The 25,701-nt window shown below is 40.8% G+C and overlaps 1 protein-coding gene across 2 annotated transcripts in view; it reads left to right on the top strand.

Annotated features, from left to right (window-relative positions):
• The window catches only part of CA8 (carbonic anhydrase 8), a 96,230-nt gene extending 71,570 nt beyond the window's left edge, over positions 1-24,660 (top strand). The window contains exons 8-9 of one of the 2 annotated variants that reach the window (XM_019527711.1): positions 9,193-9,364; positions 24,099-24,660. In XM_019527711.1, the coding sequence (XP_019383256.1) occupies positions 9,193-9,327 (135 nt within the window). In that variant the 3' untranslated portion in view covers positions 9,328-9,364; positions 24,099-24,660. Of the gene's footprint in view, positions 1-9,192; positions 9,365-10,568; positions 10,609-24,098 lie in introns of those variants that run through there. The other variant, XM_019527712.1, reaches the window with a different exon arrangement.
• Positions 24,661-25,701: the final 1,041 nt, after the last annotated feature.

Raw genomic sequence — 25,701 nt, 5'->3', positions numbered from 1 at the left:
CCATGGGGTAAAATTCCTTCCTAACCCCAAATACAGCTATTAGTCTGACCCTGAGTGGAAGAGCAAGATCTTCTAACCAAGAACCTTCTGCTTTTTGTCTCAGCAGGAGCATTGACACACTCCAGTTAAAATTCCCAACTTGGCTACAGCCAAAATCCAACACTTCTGAAGGCATCAAAATCTGCACCCCCCCGTCCCCTAAATATACATAGCAACAAGAGGGAAAAAAAATCCTTCCTGGTCCCATGCAGCACCCATCTGAGCCCAGAAGCATGGGAAATACTCCTAGAAAAACATAAGCATAGTTACTCCTAGATCATTCTTGACTAAAGCTTATCTAACTTCTTCTTGAACACCTCCAATGTTCAAGACCCACAACTTCCCTAGGAAGTCTATTCCACTGCCTCACTCTTCTAACTGTAAAGTTTTTTTTCCCTGTATCTACTCTAAACTGACTTTGCTGCAACTTCTAGCTATTCATCCATATCCTGCTTTCTGCAGCATGAGATACAAGGTATTTTCCCTTTTTTCTTATGGCAGCCATTCATATATCTGAAGATTGCTATTATGTCCCCCTTTAATCACATTTTCCACAAGCTGACCAAGCCTATTTCCTTCAGTCTCACTTTGTATGATTTGCCTCCCAAGCCCTTTATCATTTTTGTCTCCTACCTCTGTATCCTAACTTCTTTCTAACTTCTCCATATCCTTTTTAAAATGTGGAAGCCAAAACTGAACACAATACTCTAGATAAGATCTAACCAGTGCTGAGTAAAGACGCACCATTACCTTCTGTGTCTTGCACTTAATGCTCCTATTGATGCCTCCCAAAATTGTATTCACCTTTTGTGCAACTGCATCACAATGCAAACTCATATTGAGTCTGTAATCTAGCAGACTCCTAGATCCTTTCCACTGTACTTCTATTCAGCCAGTTAGTTGTATTAGTGCATTTGACTATTCTTCCTGAGGTGTAGCACCTTGAATTTGTCAGCATTGAACTTCATCCTGTTAACTGCCACCCAACTTCCTAATGCATCAAGGTTCTTCTGAACTGTGCTCCTGCCCACCACTGCGTGTGTGCATTCTTTCCCAGTTTCATATGATCTTCAAACTTGCTCAAACAGCTCTCTCTTCCAGCCTCCAAATCATTAAGAAACAGGTTGAACAGCGCAGGGCCCAGGACAGACTCCTGTGGGACTCCACTAAAAACCTCTTGCCATTCTGACATGGATCCATTTATAATTAATTACCCTTTCCTTGCAGCTATTGAGCCAGTTGTCTATCCACCTTATAGTAGTTTTATTTAGCTCACAATACTCCAATTTGTTTAAAAAACCTGTCTGAAGTCTAAATACACTACTTCCACTGTATTCCCTTCACCAAATTGATTATTTTGTTGAAAAAGGAGATCAAATTTGTTTGGCATGGTTTGTTCATCCATACTATGCCCATGTTGGATGCTCTGATCAGCATTTCCTTCTCCATATACTTGCAAATGGAATTCCTTATGATATGCTTTAGTAACTTCCTGAATATTGGGGTGAGGCTAACTGATCCATAGTTCCTGGGTTCTTCCTTTTAGCCGTTTTTAAGAGGGGTGGGCACTGTGTTGTCTGTTTCCTAGTTCTGTGGTGCTTTGCCTGTCTTCATAAATAGTTTTGTCAATGCTTCTGAGATTTCCTCTGTCAGTTCTTTCAATACCCTGGGATGAAGTTCATCAGGTCCTGCTGACTTGAATTCATTCAGACTCATTTAAAGCTAACTGTTTCTTTTATCTCATCACTCAGCTTGTCCCTTTTCTCATCAAAATAATTCTTATTAGGTGTTCGGTGGCAGCTTAATTTTTTTGTGAAGACTAAGACAAAAGTAGTTGTTGAGCAGCTCCACCTTCTTTGCATCCTCTGTTAATAATGTTCCCTGGCTATTTAACAGTGGACCCACAACTTCCTTGATTTTTGTTTCCTGGTCAACATTATGTATATAACCACTTCTTGTTGTGTTTAACTTCCCTTGCTAGGTGAAGTTAATTTTTTACCTTTGCTTTCCTAATTTTGTCCCTGCAAGTTCTTGTTGTTTCCCAGTATGCTTTCTTGGTGACCTTCACTTCTTTCCATTGCCTGTATTTTTTGAGGTAGCCTACAAGCTCCTTGTGCAGCCAATCCTATTGTGCATCCACTGTATTGGAATAGCTTCTTTTTGGGCTTCCAGTACTGTGCCCTTTAGAAGCTTCCAGTCATCTTGGGTGCCTTTATCATTCAGTCTATCCTCACATGGCTCCATGCCTATTGTGTCCTTTGTTTGGTTGAAATTTAACTTCTTGAAATCCAGTATCTTAATTCTGCTGACATTATGCTTTTCCCATCTCAGGATCACAAATTCTATTATGTCGTGGCTGTATCTTTCCATGTTTCCCATCAGCTTCACATCCTTCACTAGTTCTTCCCTATTGGTCAGGACAAGATAAATGATCTGTCAGTTTATCTTCAACTTTCTGGAACAGAAAGCTGTTCTCCACACAAGTTACGAATTTACTTGACATGTTATATTTGGCTGTATTATTATTTTAGCAGATGTCTGGAAAAATGAAGTCTCTTATCAGTCAGTTCTATCTCATAACTTTCTGATAATTTTGTTGTCTCCTTGAAGAGTGCCTCATCCACCTCTTCTTCCTGACTTGGTGGTCTATAATAAATCTCCACCATTCTGTCATTGCTGTATCTTTCACCTTTTATCTTCATCCAAATACATTCTGCTCTGCTACCTTCTTACTCCTAAACTAGGGAATAAATATATATATTTCTGACATACAACCAACTTTTCTTCCAAACCCATCCTTATGAAACATACTAAACCCTTCAGTTTTGGCATTCCAGTCATAACAGCTGTTTCACTAAGTCTGTGTGATAACAGGTAGATCATAGCTCTTTTCACAGGCTCTGCCTTCCAGCTCATCTTGTTTATTCTCCATATCCCTCTCATTTGTACACATATGTCAAATGTATTTTGAACTCTGACCTACTTGCTTTCTTTTTGCATCCTTTGTTGCTGTCTTGTGGGGAGAAGTTAGGAACAGTAGGACTATTTACTATGGAAGGAAAATAAAAGGACATACACTAAAGGTTAAATTCTGTATAGGTACAATTCTGCAGGAGCTAAAGGAGGCCCATAAAGATATTTTTATATCATTATACTTTTCCATGATATGGAAGCACAGAAAATCAAAGCATTTTGAATGAATTAAAAGAACCACTTTTTGCATAATATAGCATTAACTTATAGAAGTGTCTTCTGCAGGATATTGTTGACGAGAATAGTTTTACTAAAATTTCAAAATAGGATCAGATATGTATCTGAATAATAATAGCATCTTCAGTTATACCAGGTATGAGACAAATTATAAGGTTGTCTGTTTTCATGCTTCAGGTCATAATATGATCAACTGTTGTTGTCAGAAATAAATTTCCCCTTTCTTGTACAGAGTTTCAAAGATATGCGTAATACAGGGCTTTTCATCACCTTTTGATGTATTTGGTGACCCGCTTTAGAGATACAATATTGGACAATATAAACTGTTGGTCAATTTTAATTTAACAATTCTTATATTCTTGTGATTAACACAGTAACACTGACTAGTAGTATAGTGCTGAAGGGAAATGGAAGTAAAATAACTTAAGTTGAGGATGCATATTCCTATATATTACAACACCTTCTCAACTTATCCCAGCAAAGTGGTGCTGGCTCCTACCCTGGGGGTCTTTAAGAGGAGGCTAGACGAACACCTTGCTGGGGCTGTTTGACCCCAGTACTTTTTCCTGCCATGGCAGGGAGTCGGCTAGATGATCTGCTCAGGTCCCTTCCAAACCTACCAACTATGAAACTATAATAAGGATAAAGAGGGGAGAGAAGTTATTTTAGAAGAGGCTGTATAAGTATTGGTCAGGGATGATCTAGGAGTCACTATGCCTGGAGTGTGCTGTAGACCGCAACAGTGGGAAGCCCGGGAACCCTCCTGTCTTTCACGGATCACCGGAAGATAAGGAAAAAAGCAGATGGATATTGAGGATGACTATGCTTAGCAATAGGACAGTGAACACAACTGGTGTCGTTATGGAAGAAGATCAAAGCATCTGGAATAGGTTTATGGGGAGGATACAGAAAGGGGAGTTCTAGCTGTCCACTTAGAGGGGGTGATACATGAAGTTGTTTTCTAACCCTGTGTTGCAGAACAGAATGGAGAGCATTTGTTTTTTCCATGCTTCTGGGCTTTGCTGGTTGCCGCATAGGTCCAGGAAGAAATGTTTTCTTTCTGTTTCTGCAGGGGTCAGAACTTTTTTTTTTTTGCCTTCCTCAGCAGGGTGTTGGCTACAGCTCAGGCTGGGGTTTTTTACTGGAACATGCCAGTGTTCCTGCTGGAATTAAAACCAGGAGATTTAAATATAGAGGGTCTTGCCACTCTACAGGAAGGAATTTTATTCCATGGTCAGACTGGTATGGACTGTATGGGTTTTTGCTTTCCTCTGCAACAGGAGGCATGGCTTTCTTACTTTGATCTCTTGAATGCATTTTAACAACCCGTGAAGTGCTGGATCACTGATGGCCCTTGCCTACCTGCTTTATCTGTAGCAGGTTAGAGTGCTTTTGGTTTCCTTGGTCAATATGCCTTGTAGTTGTGTAAGAGGGCTGATTGTGCAGTTTTAGGAATAGGTTATACAAGGACTTGTTGGGATGATCCTTCTTTGAGCAGGGTGCTGGACTAGATGAGCTCCAGAAGCCCTTTCTCGCCCTACTTTTCTATAATTCCCAGATTCTAAAAATTAGTTTGGTTTAGAAATTAGTATGGTAAATTGAGAAATATTCAGAAAAGGGGTCTTTATTCTACTTGTACTGATGACTATTTTTTATAATGATGTGATTTCATTAGTTCAGATCAGAATGGTTGAGCTGAAACGAGTATCTAGACAACAAAGAAGGAATGAAACCATCAGGCTTTAAGGCCTGATTTTGCTCCCACTGAAGTCTGCTCAGCACAGTTTGTGAAATTCCTGTTCTCTAGGGTCAACTGATATCTGAAATAACTTGTGTACCTGTAAGAGCAAAGACTTTACAATCTAGCTTTTGGAGCTTTGTCATTGGTTTCTGAAGAAATCTAGATTTTACTGGAAAAACACACCCATATATTTCCAGCTTTCCCCATTGCACTCCTTCTGTCAGTTTATGAACCTCATGTGTTTCATGATAAGCTTACTGTTTCTTCTCTAAGGATGAAGTGTCTTGTTTTTTTTCTATGAGACACTGAGTATATTTCTGCGCACTGGAGAAACACAACAGCATCATAATACACTCCCTAATATTATCCTCATAAAGAAAATGAAAAATAGGAAAAGGTTGTTCATACTTTTTCCCCGCAATTTTTTTTCACACAGAACATTTATAAATAATTTTTGTGGTTCACTGAAGCATAAAACAAGTGCATCCTCTGAGCCAATTAGAAGGTTGCATTTTAACAATGATGCAGTCAGCAGCTGTCATTCTCCTGTACCCACTGCCATAGTTCGATGGCTTAGTACTGAATGGCAGGATTTCTGACCCCATTGTGTAGCTCATTCTATACTCCTCATTTTTAAAGAACAGAAATATTCACTGGTACAGAGGGTTGTAATTGGAAATGTGCAAAATCAGTGTAGTACGATAAAGAACTAAAAGGCATTTATGTTATTTCATTCCATTATAATCTATACCCATTTCCATAGACAGTAGAAGTAAGATGTAGAAAAAATTTAAACTGAAGAAAGCACGTTTTAAGTGACCTTCAGCCTGTTTTCCTGAAAAAGGTGACTTTTACCAAGGAAATGCATTAATGTACTTTGTTTTTCATATTCTATTATGCAGAAAATATACATTTATTTGCAATACTGCATTAAGCAAAAACGGAAGTTGGAAACGGGGGGAAATAGAAGAAAAGTTTCTGCAACATAAAAACCAATTTAATTTTTGGCTTCAGCTTTATGATGAGCTATGTTTAATATTCCAAAAAGCTTTATCCCATTTTGCTATTCTGCTGCATTGATGCTATGGTCTTGATCCTTCTCTGGGAATAGGACAGAACCTGTTTCTAGAAGATAAGATCTGATAATAGAGGAAATACCTGTAAATTGATCTCCCCAGTCTCCTGTAAAAGATACTAGTACTAAGTGCAAGTAACTTCTGGGTCCTGCAGAGGACATTTCACAGTATCCATGGAAGGAGTCAGGAATGGAAGTATGGAGGAAGGGACAGGCAGGCGTGAAAGTGTTGCTTGGGCAGTGGAGCACACTTATTCACTCTAGCGATTATATGAAAAATATAATATAGCCTGGGTCTGTATTAGCTCTCACAGAACCACTTCTTCAGTGGGCATGTGCACATGAACAGTGGTCACAGTTGGTACAGCCTCTGGTTTTGTATCTGACCTACACTGGGCCTCAAAACCTGATGCTCCAGTTAATGCACAAGGACTTCAATAATGACCATGAACATTCTGGAGATCAAAGCACAGCTTGGCATGAATCCCATCCTCCTGATTTAACAACATGGGAGCAACTTTAAGGAATATCTCCTGGAAAAGGAATTTACTGCAAGGAAAGCCAGTCTCACCCAGCATACGTTGCAGAGCACTTGAAGTTTGGATGGGTAGTTCAGAAATACTGGCTTTACAGAGTCTTTTTTTGATTCACATTTATTTGAAGTCTCTAATTCTCAAGAGATCAAACAAAACCTGTTATCTTGTAAAATACCTCATCCCAAACTAAAAGCAACAGAGGACAGCTAGACAGTAAATCAAATAAATAAATCTGTATCTATATCATAGATTCCAGCCTGTTCCTGCGTTGATTCAGTTCAGCTCCAATGGAAGAGGCTACTTTCATGAAAGCTACTTAGTTTCCTACTGACAGACAAGGTTCTTTGGGTAAATCTGATACATTTTATTAGACTAACTAAAATAGTTGGAAAAATTCTTCTTTGCAAGCTTTCAGGTACAAACACCCTTCTCTTCAGGCAGAAGGAGTATCTGCAGTATCTACTAGTGCTTGACTAGCATTAGTTATCTACTAGCACTTGACTTCCGCAGGTTTCTTCAGTCCTAAAGCCTATAATATATTTGTTTTTAGGTGCAGTTTGAGTTGAATAAACATAAAATAAATTGAAAAGTACATGGGTCTGTCTTCAAAAGCATGTTAAAAAGAACTTCTCTGCTCTTCCTTCCTTTCATCTTTTTAGTACAAACTGCCCCTTCCTTCTCAGCATCCAAAGTCAGACAGATAGTGATTTCTAAATATTCTGCTTTCTGAAGAAAAAAAAGCAACAGAGCACAGCTAGACAGTAAATCAAATAAATAAATCTGTATCTATATTATTTTGTCGATGATAAGAACAGCAATGGCAGTTATCTTCTGAGTTACATTAGGAAACCATTTCCCCACCCCAATAGGAGGCTAGAAAATGCCACTCATTACCTTTTAGCATCTTACTCTAAGATCTGGGGCCTTGCAGAGCCTTATATTTTTACTTAAAGGGGTCTAGGGGTGCATACACATGTACTAACTTTCTGACGGTTAAGCTGACTTAACTTTTTAAAGTCAGCTTTACTGTCAGAGTGTACACAAATATGTGGAGCAGCGTCAACTTAAATGTGGAGCAAGATAATACACCTCTGACATGTGTTGTCTTGAGTCACATACATTAGTTAAATTAGTTTAACTCACAAGATAACTGCCACCATGTCAAGGAGCTGTATGCTCCGATATGGCTTAAGTTGACTTAGTTAAGTTGCTTTATTTTAAGTTGACTTAGTCTGTGTGTATACACCCTAGGCTGTCAGGGAGAGTGGAAAAGGATCGTATAGGGGGAGGGGAAGAATGGTTGGGCTGGGAGCACAATTTGGCAGGGTGACATGTCACCTCCATCCTGACCTCACAAAAGTTACTTAGAAATGGTAATATAGCTGTGCACACCATCATTTTTCTGTAGAGTTCCTCTCTGGGAGTTGGGTGTCTGAATAGAATCAGAAAAGCTTGGCATAGATGGCTAGCCCTTTAAATGGCTTTTTAAACATGCACACAACTCCCTGTGAGAAGCAATTGTTGCAGAAATACCCTTGCAAAAAGCTTCTTCCATTGGTTTTATTCTGGGTTTGGAGAGAATCTGGTCTCTGAATTTTGCCACCATATCAAAGAACAAAAACCAAATTAAAAACCATTTATTTTGATTTAGAACTTTGAAAAATTTTCTTGAAACAAAACTCATTTTTGACTCTAAAAAGGTCTCATTTAGAACACGCTGAAATGGGACATAGGACATTTATACATGTGCTCCAGGACTGGCAGGGCACGTGCTTTAATTAGAGCAGCTCCAAGAGCTACTCTAACTAAAGCACTTGGAGCATCTCATGTATCATCATCCCTATGCTTCGAAATGGTGGCAGGGCACTTCATCTAAAGCTCAAGCGAGCTTTAATTAAAGCACCCCGCTAATATTTTGAAGTGCAGGGACACTGATACACAAGATGTCGGAGGCTGCTGGAATGTGGTAATTGCCATGCTCCAGCAGACTCGATTAAATGAGTTAATTAATTGAGTCTGCTCCCGTGTGCTGGAATTGCAGCACATTGGAGCAGCCTCCTTGCTTGTGTATAGGCACCCGTGATGATGACCACCATGTTTTACAAATTATTTCAGATTAATCTAATTTTCAGTGACTAAAGAAAGAAGAAAAAAACCCCACCATAAAATACATAACCCATCCTAATGAATGGAGTTATTCCTAATTTGACACTTATCTAAGTTAGATCAGAATGAGCAGCGTGTGTCCCCGGTCTATTGTCTTATTGCATACATAGAAGCTAATCTTCAATAAAATGCTGGGTAGGGAGGATAGAACAAACTATAACAAAATATGCAGAAAGAAACATTCAAACGATGCTCTGATTTGGGCTACATTGCTATCTATTTTGTATGTGCAATTGTCATTTTGCAGTAAAACTGGAAGAACTTTTTTTTTTTTAGAACTTTATCATAAAAATTTATATTTTTGGATATTTGGACACACACACCATGCATACAATCTTAGAGGTTGGGTGAAGACTCCTTTTCTGTTATTTTCCCCATAAAACAAATGAAGTATCTAAGAAATACATTTTTTTTTGCCTTTTCAGATAGAAGAGTTTCGAAGACTGAGGACCCATGTTAAAGGTGCAGAACTTTTAGAAGGCTGTGATGGAATATTAGGAGATAACTTTAGACCAACCCAGCCACTTAGTGATAGAGTTATCAGGGCTGCCTTCCAGTAGCAGAAGAAGAATGGCAACAAAACAAATCTTTATACACGTAAGTGAAAGTTTTTTCCCTACCATGCTGAAAAGGAAACTAAAACAAATGGCAATTACACTTATTCAAATAAAATTTCAAAAAGCCTCAGTGAAGCAAATGGAGAACTCCTTTTTGACTTCAGTGAGGCTAGTGTTTCATCCATCTCCCTTGTGACATTATATCATGTATTTCATCCTCCAGTTCTGAGTGGTACAGCAAGCAAACAACCAGCAGGTGGCTTTGAGTTACTGAGGAAAAAGCAAAGGATTAGAAATGGATGGGTTATAAATTCTCTCTCTCTCTCTTGCAGTAATCTTTTATATACAGATAATATCATTTACAGAAACTGTTAAACAGACTTCAGTGCAATGGCTTAGTATTCCTCCCTTTAAATATAGCATACATATTTTTTCTATATAGGTACTCTCAAGTATTTTATAACTGTGGGACATTCAGGCCAAATAGATGTTAACAGTGAAAATGTAGGTCCTTCTGTTAACATTGCTTTCCTACTGCTTTATTTAATTTTTGGACACTACCTTAAATTGAGTCATACATTGCTTAAATGGTGTTTTGCAGTCACAAAATGTTCTCTCTTTAATTTTGAAATGGGCGATTCCAATCCAACCTAGATCCTGCATAAAAATTACTGGGGTATTATCTCAGTAATATTCAAATACTTTTTCAGGCTATTGTAGGTAATTTGACTCCTTGTACCAGTGGCATTATTAGACATGCTGACTTTGAATTTTAAGCATGAAAGAGTTTCCTTTACAGAAGTTGGAAATGAAATATGAAAATGTTCCCCTTTGCTTTCATGTTTAAAATGTTATTACCTTTGTCAACACTTACAAATAATTGTTTTAAATAATCAGATTTATCTTGGCCACGCTTTAGAAAATAACTCACAATTTTGATTCCCAAAGGATGAAGTTTTACATGTAAAATGCTAATATTCATTGTAGGACTGTGCTAAATTAAGGACCTTAAAGTACTGAATGAGATCTATGACTATGAGCATTGTGCAGGCCCACAGGAGACAGATTTTGGCTGTCTGCACCCAATTTAATTATTTGCCAGAGATGTCTTGTTTTTAGTGTTGGATATGTCAAACCAAATAGCACAGAGCCAATCAAGGAGACGCAGTGCATTCTCTCTATAAAGTTTGTCTTTAAGGAATTCAGAGACTGTCTTGTAAGGGCTAAAAACTGTCTTTCCACAGTGTGGCTTAAATCATCCCTTGTACAGAATAACAAAAAAGATAGAAAGGAAGGAAATACTTACATTCCCTTTGTGGTATTGTTCTGGCACTGTCCACTGCTGGAAATGTTTGAGGGACTTCAGTCTTTTCCCAGCACTAAAGGCTTCAAGGATCCATGGAGAAAGCACCTTTTCTGCTATGTGGAGCCAGGGAAACATTTTGCTTTGTATATTCTTCACCTTAGTGAAAGTATGGCTTCAATAGGATCTTGCTGATACAGACTGAAACCCCCTGTCACTATTCAGTAGCAGCTGTGAAGGTAACGGAGTACCCAGCTATATTATCTCCCACATGCAAAAGTAGAGGAGGGTGTTGGAGATACTATCATTTCTAGTGTCAGACTGTTTCCTGGAACAATGCCAGTCCACCCAATAATTCATGGAGAGGCATCCATGTAGTAGGCAGCTGACAGATGTAAAAAACCCCCAGCACTTTAAATTCTGCATACCCACACGCAGAGCACAATGCATGCCCAGAAGAAGCATTGCATTAGCTGAACCTGGCTCACCCAACATCTGTATAGATTGGGCGCTTTAGTGGGGCATTATGGTGCTTTTATTTAGTAGCTGATTGAATCAGCTTTAGATAAAAATGCCGGAAAGTCCCACTGAAGCATGCAATCTATACAAAACCTGCAGAGCTGGGTCGAACTAATGTGGGGAGGGCTTTTTGGAATTTTTATCTCAAGCCGATTCAATCAGCTACTAGATAAAAGCACCAAAAAAGCCCGTCTAACTTGCTCGATATATACATATGTTGGGTGAGCCAGGTTCATCCAAATGCAATGTTTCTTTGTGGTTCCACAAACTGCACACATTGTACATTAAACCACACATGACACTACTAATTTTCAGCACAGGGGCAAAATTTGCTACTGGGATTTCCCAGTAGCAAAAAAGCAACCTCCCCTCCCCCCCGCAAAACCCAAAAAGCCCTGGAAAAGAAAAGTGATGCAAAGCACACCAAAAGAGTGTGCACTGGGATAAACGTGGAGACAGGGAAGCAGGCAGCCATGGGAGCAGGTAGCCTCTCTCTACATGCTGTGGAGTCCCCATGCTGATGTAGACCACACCCCAGTCAGCTGTGGACAGCTGGCTGGGGCACAGTGAGCCTCAGGACAGGGGAGCAGGTTTCCTGCTTCCAGGTCTCCACATGCCATTCCCTGGCTGGCTGGGGCACAGGGTGCCTCAATGCACCTGCTGGCTAGCCCTGTACTGAGGTACTCTGTGCCCCTGCCAGCCCCTCCTCACAGCACATGGAGCACACCGAGAGCTGGGAGGAGCTGGGCATGGGCAGTTTCCCGCAGCAGGACAATGTGTTCTGCAACACAGCACATCTTCAGGGGAATGCATTATGGCACAACGTAGTGGCACAAATTTGTGCTGCTATAAGCTCATGGCCCAGATCATCTGGATGCAGCCTACATGTATAAAGGCTAGCAGACTGTTGATTTTCAGTGCTCCTATATATAGATAAAATGACCATCTTCTGTTTTTCAAGGCAGCATAGTGCAACTGTTTGGTAGCTGTTTGCTGCCAATAAACATGGAAGAACCCTTCACAAATGTCTGAGTTCCCTTGACTTCATTGGTCTATCAGAGAAAGGCAGAAACATATAATTAAGGGGAGTGTGGTAGACAGACAGGAAGACTAGAGATAACCCAGAATGAAGCAGGATGTGGGCTCCATGTATGCTACATTCATAAATCTGCAGAACATCTGCTCCTCAGCACTGATTGAAACTCTTGCAGTGCTAAGCAAAACATTGTGTAATTATGAAACAATGTAATATAGTACAATGGCAATATATGGTAGTGCATTTAAAGAGCTCTAAAAAACAGAGGCTGAGATGACAAACATATTTCATTCAAAGTTTAAACAAACGAATAGTATCTTTTGCAGTCTGTCTATATAATCAGTATGCACTAGTAACTCTATAAAGTAAAACTTAGAGAAGTAGCATAACCTTTAGTGTCAACAGTCAGACATTTTAAATGCTAAACTAATACTGATACCAATCAGTGTGAATATTAGAAGTGGGGATTTTGTTATGCAACGCTGGCTACTGGGATGGTATTTCCAAAAGCATCTCTTCTACAGCTTCTTCCTGAAATGACAGAAAAAAACTCTGCCTCAGGGTTTTCCAAATAAATATTATGAAACCACAGTTAACATGTCCAACAATATTTTTGTCTCCTTGTCCCTCCCACAACCGGGTTGATCCGTCTTTGAAAGATCATCATGGGTCTTGTTACCTGCTAAAAGAAATCCTGTTCCTTTTGCTATTTCTAGCCTCTCTTGAAACACTCCAGCCCACATCATAGGGCACTTATACATGTGATGGACTTCTGCTCTGATGCATGCTAATTAGCACATGTCGGAGAAAACTCAGTTAATCAAGTCTGTGTCACATGTATTCAGCATCCCTGTGTTTCAAGATGGCAGCAGGGGTGCTTTAACTACAGCTCATTGAACAAGCTTTAGTTAAAGCATGCCTGCTGCCATTTTGAAGTGTGGGATGCTGAATACACGTGATGCTGTGGGAGCTTTAATTAGAGCAGCTCTCAGACCTGCTCTAATTAAAGTGTCCCCTCTCCACCCCAGAGCATGTGTATAGATGCCCACAGATCGCTGGCTTGAGTTGATTCACAATAGTCTGATTGCCTAGTTGAGATGCATGAGGCTAAAACCCCCAACTCCATAAATTTAGCTGAAACCTCTATTTATGTTTTTTGCAGGAGGGGTGGAGTGGGTGGGAGGGATGCAGTTAAATTCAACCATGCAAAGTTCAGTACAATAAGAATTGATTTTAGGAGAAGGTGGTCAAGTGAAACTAGGAGCAGTGCCACAAACTCTTGTGATTTTATTGAGAGACATGCAATATTTTCCATTTTTTGTAAAGCCTTTCAAGCTTGGATTAGGTCATTGCTCAATAAACTTGAGTTTTTATTTTTTCTGTGCAGAAAACCTTGAAAATGTGGATCTGAAATGCTTAAGCTCTAGCAGGCAAATAAAGAGTACCTCAAATGTATTACATTTTTACAAATCCAACCTTGTGATATATTGGGACCTGACTCATTTATTTTTGAATGAGCAAAGTTGTCAATATTTCAGGAGTTTAACACACAAATGATCTTTTTGGGCTAAGCACATACTTATCTGATGTGTAGACAGGTACTTTTTCAGTAGTGTATTTTTCATTGGAGATTGCACTGTGTATGATTTTCTATTGATCTATTACCCTCTACATAATCTTTGTCACTTTGCAGATAACAGACTTGATAGATGTGCCTCATGCTCTGTTATATCAATGGAGCAGTCTTCAAATACCTACTAAATCCTTAATCCTGGAATATGCTGAACACTGGCCTTAAATCAGCAAGGAACTTAAACATGTCTAATTTTAGTCGCAAGTAATTACATTAATTTCAGTGGCACTACACCTGCTTGAAGAGTAGATGCATGTTAAAGTGCCTTGCAGAACTGAAATTGTTGAGCCTGATCCTACACGCATTGTAGCTAATTGTAAAGCTTCCATAAATTTGAATGCTGCAGAATTAGGCTATAAATGCTAATTTTAAGGGTAACTGAAATCAAGGAGAATCTTCTCATTGACTGCAATGACTAGTTAAAATTATTGTTGAGGAAAAATATTTGCACTACTTTAAGGATGCATTTTAATTTGTTTTTCCATTGGGGAAAAAAACAACTAAGCAATATATTATCTGCAATATATTATCCTTTTTAAAAAGTGGTTTGGAGTTATAGAACTACATAAAATATTTTTTAAAAATTTTGAACCCTACATCAAATAGGTTATTTTATAGCCACGTCAATAGTTCCCCGTCACCCCAAGAACTAACCTAAATCTGATGATCATGACTGATTTTAAAACTCCCTACATTATGGGCCATGTATACACATACATTTGTCTGCTCTGATGCACAGGAAGGCATTGAAGCAGACTCAGTCAAGCCTGCTCTGCACACAAGCTGGTGCTGTATTGCATATGTTTGTATAAGTGGTGAAATGTGTGTCAGCACTGAGAAAATGGTGGTGGTGCACTTTTGAACTAAAACACCTTTGATATACTTTATTTCAAAAGCGCACCACCACCATTTTCTCAGTTCCAATGCACATTTCGCCATTTATACAAATGTAACTTGTTCAGAGAGGTATGAGCTTTCATAGGCTTTGTGAGATATATTTGACAAAGTAGACTGTAGGCTATGAAAACTCATGCCTCTTTGAATGAGTCAGTCTATAAAGGTACCACACTACCCTGTCTTCTGCCTAATTTTAGACTTACGGGGCAAACTAACTCTCTCTTTCTGCTATGTAATGAGAGAGGTACTCGTGTAGCAGTGGGTCTGTGTAGAGCATGGGAATGAGCACTGGATTCATAAACATAATATTGTACACTTGTATGAAACTATGAAGTGTGAATGAAAGCCCAGATCCAGGTTGATACATACAGTTAAAGATCATCATTATGAGTCTGAATTAAGGATGCTGCAATTCTGTTTACTGCCCTTTTTGGTGAACAGCTGAGACAGATTTCTGAGAACATGACATTTTTATGGAAGTTGATACTACCAATCAATATGTATTTTTCATCTGTGTTACCAGAAGTGTTTGCAGTTCCTAAGGCTCACAAAGAAGTCACCCTGGGGAAATTTCAACACTTTGGGATTTTATCCTTTCCTGTTATGTTGATGCAGTAGCTGGAACAAGTTTCACCAGTCATTCATCAGTATGATATTATTACCATTCTTCTCTTTTTCCTTGTTTCAAAAGCACTATCAACAGTGGCTTGTTAGAAATATAAATATTGCTTTCTTTTTCTAGACATGAAAAAAGTAGGGTCATTTAAACATTTAAAAATGGTTCTGTTTTTCAATGAAGAAATTTTTCAGCCTAACCGTTTCAATTCCCTTCCTTGTGTCTGCTGGTTCTGTGTTTAAGAAAGGATTGGCCTGACAGTTAATTTTCCTCATTTCATAAGACTTTACAGTATGTTGTCAGTAATGTTTAGCATTGTGCTTCCTTTTATAATGGCTATTATATACCATCATGATGCTCCACAGTTTGTCCCCAAAGCAAAGGCCTGGAGCACATGAATAGTTCTATTGAAATCAGTAGGAGTATTTACATGCTGCTGGATCAGAACACAAGTGCTTAGCACTAGAGATGACCAGGGTTCAAATGACACTGACTCTTGTTGGAGTCTGTAAAAGAACTGGTTCATTGATTAACAAGTCCACCTAAGTGAAGGAGCAATCTGATCAGAGATCCCCCTCCCCCCCAAGTTATGATTTTCAAATCTTATAGGGAGGCTCTCATTTCTTGTGGGGGGGGGCGGGAGGGGTTCAGCCCCCTGGGCTCCCCATTAATTTGTACCCTGGGAATAATCAAGCCCATAGGGCCCTTGTACACATGAAGAATGGCTGTTGTACATATGATAAAATTGTCCCCTTTAGTGGTTTCATTGCCCTTTTTAGTGATTTAATTGCCTAACAGTGTACCTGTTCAGCAGCATATTACAATTAAATTTCATAAGTGTACATCTGCAGCAGTGTATTTTGATTTAACTGACCTTTTATGTACCAAGGAAAAACACATTTGAAGTATTTTGGTTTGCTACTTAACAAATTACAGAGATATTTGTCATGTGTACAAGGGCCCGTACATCTGGAGATGGCAGCAGGGACGGTACATGGGGTACTGGAAGCCCAGGCATGCTCTGGGAAGTTCAGGCTTCCAGTACCCCATGCACAGTCCCTGCCACCTTTTCCAGCTGCCAGCACATCCAGTTACCCTCCTGCCACGTTCCTGCATGTTCCCAGGGGCAAGTTCACCTATTCCTAGATGGTCTGAAGCAGCAGGAAGGTGGCAGGGATGGTGCATGGGGTGCTGGAAGCCCACCAAGCCCAAGCTTCCCCAAGCATGCCTAGGCTTCTAGCGCCCCTTGCACCTTTGGATCCAGCAGGTGCTAGCTATGTTTCACCCATACAGCTAGCACCCCACCTGAGCAGCTCCAAGGGGTGCCACCTCTGTGGAAGGAAACACTGGGCCCCCCTGCAGCCCAGGGGCTGTGCGGCCCAGTGGCAACTTGTGTGGGCAGCCTCCACTGAGAAGAAAAAAAAAAATTGGCAAGGACCTGATTTTTTTTTTCCCCTTTCCAGAACCTGCCCATGTATCCTGTGGCCAGAAAGTGAGCTGCCAGTGGACTGAAAGGCCCTGAGCTGTGGGGGGCCCTGGTACTTGCCTCTGGAGTGGCAGCACCCCCCTCAGTGGCACCACACCCAGGCAGTCCCAGGTGGTGCCACTACTGCAGAGGGAAGCACCAGGGTCACCCACAGGTCAGGCACTGCTCAGTCCACCAGCAACTCGCTCACATGGGCAGGCTCTGGTGGGGAGGGGGGGAAGTATCAGGTCCCTCACTGCTTTTTCCCCCTCCTCCCCACTGCTTCAGCACAGCCTGCCTGCAGCAGGGGGTTGGGGGGCATGAGCTGCAGGGGCACTTCCACATGCCTTAGTGGGCCTTTTGGCCAGCCCTACCCCCTCACCAGTTGGCTATCAGTGCCTGCAGCCTGGCGGCAAGAGCGGGGGAAAGAGAGTCTCCCTGCCACACAGATCCAGCCTGGCTGGCTTGGGTCTTAGGGTGGGTGGGGCTGGGCCAGGTCCATTCCATGTGGCAGGGGGGCTCCCTTCCCTGCCACCCCCAGCTGCAAAAAGCCTGACCAGCAGCCCCATGCTGCAGCTTCTGGCTGCCATTGTCAGGAGGGGTAGGGGAAGGAAGCCCCCCCTACTGCAAGGGCCTCCCCATTGTAAGGGTTCTTCTACAGCTTGTGGCTGGGGTCTTGCAGTGGGTGGGGGGCAGGTTCACGCTGCAGGGGGTCTCCTTTCCTCCCCTCCCCCACTTGCCCTGAGTTTGGTGACAGCTATAACTAGAAACTGCAGTGCAGGGCTGCGCTGCCTGGCCAAGTTTTTTAATGTGCTAGGAACTGCAGTAGGGAGAAAGGGAGCCTGTTTCTCCTGCCCCTGCTCCCCACCTCCCGCCATTCAGGGAGGAGACAACCTTTTCTGTTTCCTCTTTGTTAGAGCCTGGGGGTGGGGCTGTGCTGGTGCTTCTCTATTCAGCCAAAGCTAGCAAGCCACTTAGCAAATGGCCCAACATGAAATGCCTTAACTCACAATGGATGTGGTACAGACATTTGATAAAACACTCTAACATAAAGTGCTTTAGTCTAACAGCACATCCATCAAGGTTTAACTTAGAACAGGGGTCCACCATTTTTAAAGCTCTTCATGTGCCATGACAGTCTGTTCTATTATGGCTTTGAAGTGCTTTCCGTGCACTTAATGCACATTAAGTGTAACATCTGCACCTAGCTTAAGATGCTGTAGTAACTTTTTATCAGCATATGCCAATACCACACAACAGGTAAGGAAAGAAATGAAATACACTGCTTTGTTCAGCTAAGTGACAGAGGGGGAATTTAAGGAATTTCATAATATAACCTAAGTGAAACTTAGATCCTGATGTTCACACCTCTGCTTTTCAGTTTGTAATTAATCATTTTTATGTGGACTAATTTAATTAAAATTTAATGTATATTAAAATATATGTTAATGAATTAGAAGATACATCTGAAAAATATACTGTTGACAACTAGGGAGGTATCCATTTTAGAAAACACAGCAAAACACTTATGATTTGTGATTCTAATTTTAGCTCAGAGTAATTGTTCTGTATTACTAAATTCTTTATCAACATTTATGAGCTATAGAAAAATATGTCTAGTGCAGGGCTTATTTAATAAGTAATTATTTTTTCTATATTTTTATATAATCCACAACTTGGAATGAAACTTACTTATCTCTGGATATTATCAATGACCTGCTGGCCAAATGCATACACTGGGGGTCTCATCATGGTGCATAGCACTTAACTCCAAAGAGATAAGTAGTTTTGTTGCGTACTGTTGATTCCAGTGGTAATAATCAATAATAAGATAGAATTCAACATAAGTAATATCACAATCTGGCCTTACATAAGTAAATCAGAAAATCATGGGAATAAAAATCTTAAGATATTGCAGAAGAGTGAATTTTGCATCAGAGAACTCTTCTCTTTAAAGCACATCTGAATCCATGCCCCAAACATGGACTCAGAGGCTGTGTCCAAATGAGTGCAAATGGGTGCTATGTGGTGCCATACACTGCATATGCAGATGTTCCCCACGCTACTACCTTGTAGTGCAGGGGTTGGGTTTTTTTTTTTTTTTGACACCAGGAGATCCCAGGATCAAAAAATCCCATGCCAAAAAAAAAAGCCAGGTTGGTTCATGTGGCAGCAGTGTGCACCATCCAAAACTCGAGCCTGGCTCCCAGCCAGGCTCCCAGCTGCAGAAGTGCCATGGCTGCAGCTCCCCAAGCCCCCAGGACCCCAGGTAAGGCTGCTGGGGCCAGGACAGTTGGTGCCCCCAGCCTCCCTTATCCCACCCAGGGTAACCTGCTGTGCACCAGGGGGCATGTAGTATGTGTGTTCCCTGGGAACAAGTAGCAGCAGCACAAGGTGTGCTGATGCTACTTGTCCCCGGGGAAACAAACATCCACCCTCATGTGGATGCAGCCAGCAGTACGGTCTTTTTTACTCCGAGATCATGATCATTTGTAGCGAAATGTCAGAGTAGTTTTGCCACCTATTCTCCCTTGAAAAAGAAAAATTAAAATCTGGGGTGTGTTGTTATTGCTTGGTTGCAAGGACTTTTGAAAAATTTAAATTGAGATAAGACTTCAAATTGTGTAATGTTGGAGAAGTGGAAAGAGAGAATGGGAGGAAGCTGGAGTAATGACGGGGGTGGGGTGGTGCAAGGTGCAGAAAGAGAGAAGCTTTGCTAAAGAGGAATGAGGGGACTGGGAGTGCCAATGAGTTGGGTCACTAGCCATTTCAACAATGGGAAAATTCTTTTGATACCGTGCAGCTGTCCTGACCAGGGATTGCAGCCTTCATTCCTCTTCTGCCACCTTAACTAGCACCCTCCCTTTACTCCTGGATGCCTCCCTAATACCCTTAGAGATCCTTTACCTGAAACCATTCTGACAGACTTGCTGATGGTATACAAACAACTTTGAAAGACAGTTCATTAGATGAAAGTTTTATGACACCTCCCTATCTTTCTCTCTCTCTACATGTCCTCTATCACCAATGGTTGTTTGTATGATTTCTTACTTAAACAATAAATATATATATATTTATGAATATATATATATATGAATCTCTTTCTCCTGCTATTTTTCTATAAAGTCATAGTCCTACACTTAACATAAACTACCCGTAGGGGCAGATCACTATTATTTTAAAAAAGTTTTGATCAAGAGGATTTTCTCTGAAGCAATAAATGCCTTTAGGCAAGTGGCCTTTGCAATAATATATTAGCAGAATTGCCCTGAAAACAGAACAGTTTTCAATTTTGTGATGAAAAATCAGTAATTCTATATTGCTAATGAAATATGTCAATATTTATTTCTTTTACAATTGTTTTAAACTGTGGTATGATTATAATAGGCCACCAAACTCCCCTGAGTAGAATGAACCAGCAAGCTGCTCTTTAGGAAAGAATGCTTCACCGGCTTTGTACCTCAAAGCCAACAGGGCTAGTTTTTGGGTGCAGGATTCCACACAAAATAGCTTGCAGGTTTAGAGGCATAAACTGCAAACTAACATTACATCTGGGAATTCTTCTAAATATTATTACACACACCTTTCCTAGAGGTACGTGAAGCAGATATTTCATCCGATACACAGTTTTTGTCTACCTTCTGTGCCATCATACGATACTGTATGAGATAAATATTACTACTTTTAGTTCAGCAGCCAATATATGAAAATAATACTTTGGTTAGCCTATAAAGGTACAAATCTACCCCGCCTTCTCCTTTAGTTTAAAGGGAATTTAATTATGATGCTGAACTGAGACTAAAGGGTAAACATGAATAATAACACTATAAATCTTCTAAATGAGTCTCTCATCATTCAGTACTTTTAGAAGGAATACAATGCAAAATCCTCACATTTGTTCATAATTAGACTCCTTTCTGTAAGCATTTCTTTTAATACAATAGTTGCCTAAATCCCAATTCAACTTAATTTAACTGACTTTGATTTCTGGACCAAAAGCATTAAGCTTGAACTCAAGGAAAAATGTATAATGTGTTCATTCAATTAAGGAGTAATTAGATACTCAATCACCCTTACATCACATTAGGGATTAGTCAAGAAAGAAGAGAGATACTACTCACTTCAGTGGATTGAACAGTTTTGTTAATTAGTTGAGTGCTAATTGAGATTGAGAAAGTGTCAGTGTGTCATAACATATGCCTGCTGACACTGAGCCTTAAAAAGCAAAATTTCTGATTGCTTTTGAGCACTCTGGGTCAGTACTTGCAAACTGATCCAATGACTTACGTGAAAGTTAATAGGAGCTTCTCGTCTTCTATGGACTTGGAGTATGCCTCAACTATCTAAGCACCCCCTTGATAACTGTGCCAACAATACTAATTATGTGTTTTTTTATTATATGCAGTTATGTTATAGGTGGTGCAAAGTAGCCCATTAGGAATCTATTGTGCTGGGCATTATACAAAATTGGTAAGAGACAGCTACTTCCTGAAGAGTTAACAGTGTTGGAACTTGCAAGAAAATGGCATTTGGCATCAGGAAGTTTACTTCACATTCTTCAAATAAACCTACGTCCAGCTCTAAGGCTCAGGAGAGACATTACACTTAAACTGATTTAAGTGATCAGAAACTGGTTTAAACATGTAACAGAACACAAGTTCAGTGTACATAAACCAATTTCAAAATGGCTGAAACTGGTTTAAGATAAACCTGGTTGAATGTACTATTAGACTTAACTGATTCGGGTTAAACTGGTGTATGCAATGTCTGTCCCAGACCCCTTCCTGGTTTAAATTAAACTAGTGTACCCCAGCAAACTCATTATTTGGCATCAGGAAGTTGACTTCACTTTCTTCAGATAAACCTACCTGCACCTCTGAGTGTTCCTTGAGAACCAATGATACTAGGGATAACACGGAAGTATGAGAACACTTGTAGTAAATTTGCTTTTATCTCTGGGTTAGATCCTCAGCTTCATGCAGCTACACTAACAGGGCAACTGCTTTCTAACCAGATTGTCCCTGGGCTACTGTATGAAAAAGCAGGAACTCACCCAAGCAGAGGGGCTACAGATTAATATTATATGTTGTTTTAGATGAACACTTGCACCTCAGCCCTCACTATTCTGCATTTCATGTTTAGATATAGTATATTTGACATTAAATTAACCTCAAAAGATTGAAGATGTTAGTACGGGGGTTTTCAACTGGGGGGTATGCATACCCCTGGGGGTACTTTCTCCATCACTGTTGGTTGGAACTTCTACTGACCCCCCTCCCCAGGTAACTGATTGGCTACTGGGGGATCACCCCTCCAGACTGGCTGCTGGGGGGACTCCTTCCTTTTTGAAAAGCCACCGGGGGTACACTGACCCAAAAAGGTTGAAAAGTTAGGATGAAATGATCCATTATCACATTCACCTCTATTTCTGGCCTGGGAAAGGGTGCAGGAAAAGCTTGGATAACTGGTTTTCTGAGCTTTATAAGTCATTTGATTGGAACATTATGGGTATGTGTAGAACACCTAGCACAATGAGGTCCCAAGCTATGATTAGAACTTCTACTTTCTCTCTTTATTAATAGAAAAAATGGTCACCAGGCACTACCTGCTAAATATCTCCTAGAACAGGGGTGACCACGATACAGTCCACAGGCTGGATCCAGCTTGCGGAGTTGTATCAGCTGGTTTGAAGGGATCTCCATAGATCCAGATCTTTAGTGGTAGGGGAGCAGCAGCAGCTTTCTGCAGTTTCTCCTGCCACCATATTTCTGGACCCAAGAGGAGCCCCCTGGACTGGATAACATGGGCCCACAGATTTGGCCTGTGGACCAGCCCCACACCACTGACCTGGCTCACAGAAAGGCCTCGCACACTGGATTTAGCCTGCAGGGCTGAATAACTTTGTCACAATATGACCACCCCTGGGATGACCATGATGTCCCTTGGGCACTGTGACTGTTCCGGCTCTGCCTTATGGGTGTCTACTAATCTCTCCTGCCATGTCTTGCTGATATAAGTGATGAATTGGGAGGCTGCCCTTGAGCTGATGCCTGGTCACAGTCCTGACTTGCTCCTTTAAGCCCTATGGGTTGCTAGACCCCTTTATTGTGTCCCACTCAGAAAGTGCCTTATAATTTAGCCCATACGGCTTGGGGTATGCATGACTCCAAAACCATCCCTTTATCATGTCCCATGACTCACAGATGTTACACAGAGGTGGTCTTCTTGTGTTGGGGTCAGCTCACCCCCTGTCACCGCACCTTCTTTGGTGCTGGGGTCTCCACACTGTAGTGTGCCCCAATGAGTCTTCCTCCTCCCTAGTAGCCTCAGCCTGGTCTACCAGTTTAAATAACAACAGAAAGCACAAGTCCCTGAGCTATAACACAACCATAACATAGGGTCCACACTCTAACCTCTTTTAGAAAACAAGCTCCTCTCTCAGTTTACTGGGCCTCCCCCTGCCACCACTATCTATGAGCTCCTATAGCCCCTTAATCCTACCAGAAGCAGAACAGGCAATCAAGCATCTCCAGTTAGCTTCCTCTATGAGAGCACCTTCCTTCTTAGCTACTGCCCTAGAACTAACTCTCTAGTCCCAGCCCTGGGGTTTATGTGCGCCCAGGGCCCTGCCTTCTTCCGGGCAGCTGACTGGGTGCAGGTGCAGGCTAATTCCCTCATTAGCCTGTTGCCACAGTAACCTGCACCTGTGTGGTTTCTGCCTGACTGCTAGGGCCCTCTCTCTAGGCATTTTCTGCCCTTAAAGGAGCAGGCACCTTAGTCTGCAACAGACTTGAACACCACTGTCCTAGAAGGTTCTCACCTGCAGACTGCAATGAGACGTGGGGTGCATAATCCATTGCATAGTTTGCCTTATCTAATTTACCATTTGTATTCTTCACGTTAGCAGCAATTTACTATTTGGTCCAGAATGGCACTTTTGAGATGTTATTGTAATGAAATGTTTCAACTTCTTGTGAGCACAGAGATAGCACTGCCAGAACGTTCACATCAACAGATGCTTAATTTTCAATGGAAATCTTGTGTAGAAAAATTTGGGGCTATATTTTTCTCCCTCACAACAGTTTTACTTCAGCGACCTCTGTGAGTTTCCTTTTGATTTACATTGATGAGAGAGCAGAATCAGGCCCATCATATCACTTGAAGGATATACCCTGAAACTCCCCCCACCTGCTGTCATGAAACTCCTGCTTTTAGTTTCCCCCATCTCCCTGGCTAGAGATAAACAGTCTTTCAGACACACTGTGGAGGAATTTCAGTAACATAATTGTTTCATTCTCTTTTCAGAGAGGGGGAAGACAATGCTCCCACAGTGCCCTTGGATGAGAAATGGAAACTTTTGAGGCTGCTGCTTCAGTTTAACCACAAAGCTTGTATTGTCTGCCTTCACCTAATTCAGTCTTGATAGACAGCTGTGACAGTTGGTCTGTCCACATGGTCCAGTGAAATTCTGGGAATGGGCTGTACATTAAAAGAAGAAAACGCATTAAATCTTCCAACTCACTGCTGTTAACATTTTATAATTACTACCATTTATATTACAGTTTCTTTACCAGAACACTCTCTAGTTGTGTACAACTCAAATAATATTAGCGTTTAGTTTGGTGTGAATGAAAACATATATACACTCAAGGTAAATGCATCTTTCTTCCAGACTGTAGATTTTTTTTTTAATTTTGTAGTCTTAACTTCATGTTGTGTCACTAACCAAAAATTCTTCTGTGGAGAACAGTTGAAAATATGTTAATAATATAATTGTTTGCTCACATGGAAGATAATACAGCTTTCAGGATGGATTCTCTCTTCCCCCTCCCTGCAACTGTGGATTAAAATATCAACACAAAGTTTATTTGAATTGCAGCAGAGTATCATTTGTATTCAGAGGATTCTTTTAAAAATATGACAAAATTAACTGACATGCAAACAAGCAGAATTGTCTTGATGATTTTCTGCCCAGTGAATAATATAAATTTGTAGAGAAATATGCAATCCTGAAGTAGAAAACAGCAGGCCTTCATCCTTCTACATATTGTGCAGTGCACAAGAAAGAAAGGTTATAGATGAAGCTAGAAATTGGTAAAAAGACGGAGTTACACTAGAACTGAACACCTTTGCTACCCCTTAGCACAATGTCCAGTAGTACAGGCAGTACACTATATTATTTGAACCCAGCTAAGGAGACAGTGGTTTTTGAAAAGCAAAATTTGTCTAGATCAATCCAACATACAGTCTACAGTCCCTTCAACAGCATATAGGTGCAAAAGACAAAACTATTTAAGGCTGTCAGAGGAAACCTTTGATCGATGTATGTAATGTTGTACACTATGTTATCAATGCTGGAACCAGGCACAGAGAGCACAGGTCTATGTGAGGTGACACACTCTCTGTCACAGATGGCAAGCCCCAAGCAAGGTCACAATGGAGATGCAAACACGAGGCTCAGGAAGGAGAGGCTACCACAGAAGAGCACATTGGTGGGTCATCAATCATGGAGGCATCACCAGATGAGTGACCGCAGCATCACAATGCATGTCTGATCCATGTTTTCTGCTTTATACGATGTGTGTTTGCAGCATAACCATTTTGCATCATTCTCACAATCATTCATCAGGGCAGCCAAGCACAGGCTGGATGTTACAGACACCTTCACTTTCAGGTGGAGAGGCCTATTCATAAACAAAAGCTGTCCTTTATAGCATGCAATGCAATAAATGCGGAGAGCACATACAAAAAACTGCAGATAGGATACATGCCTAGAATGAAACTATTTTCAGGATAAAAGAGGTTGGTGCCTTAAAACTACTAACCGTGAGTGCTAAACTCCCTTTGAAAATATCACCCTACAGGTTTAGGGGTAAATTTGATGTCACTGCCAATTTACACCCGGTTT

Source organism: Gavialis gangeticus, unplaced genomic scaffold (assembly GCF_001723915.1).
Source record: "Gavialis gangeticus isolate Ggan-Ray unplaced genomic scaffold, GavGan_comp1, whole genome shotgun sequence".
Classification (NCBI taxonomy): Eukaryota; Metazoa; Chordata; order Crocodylia; family Gavialidae; genus Gavialis; species Gavialis gangeticus.
This window is presented reverse-complemented; position numbering and strand designations above follow the sequence as displayed.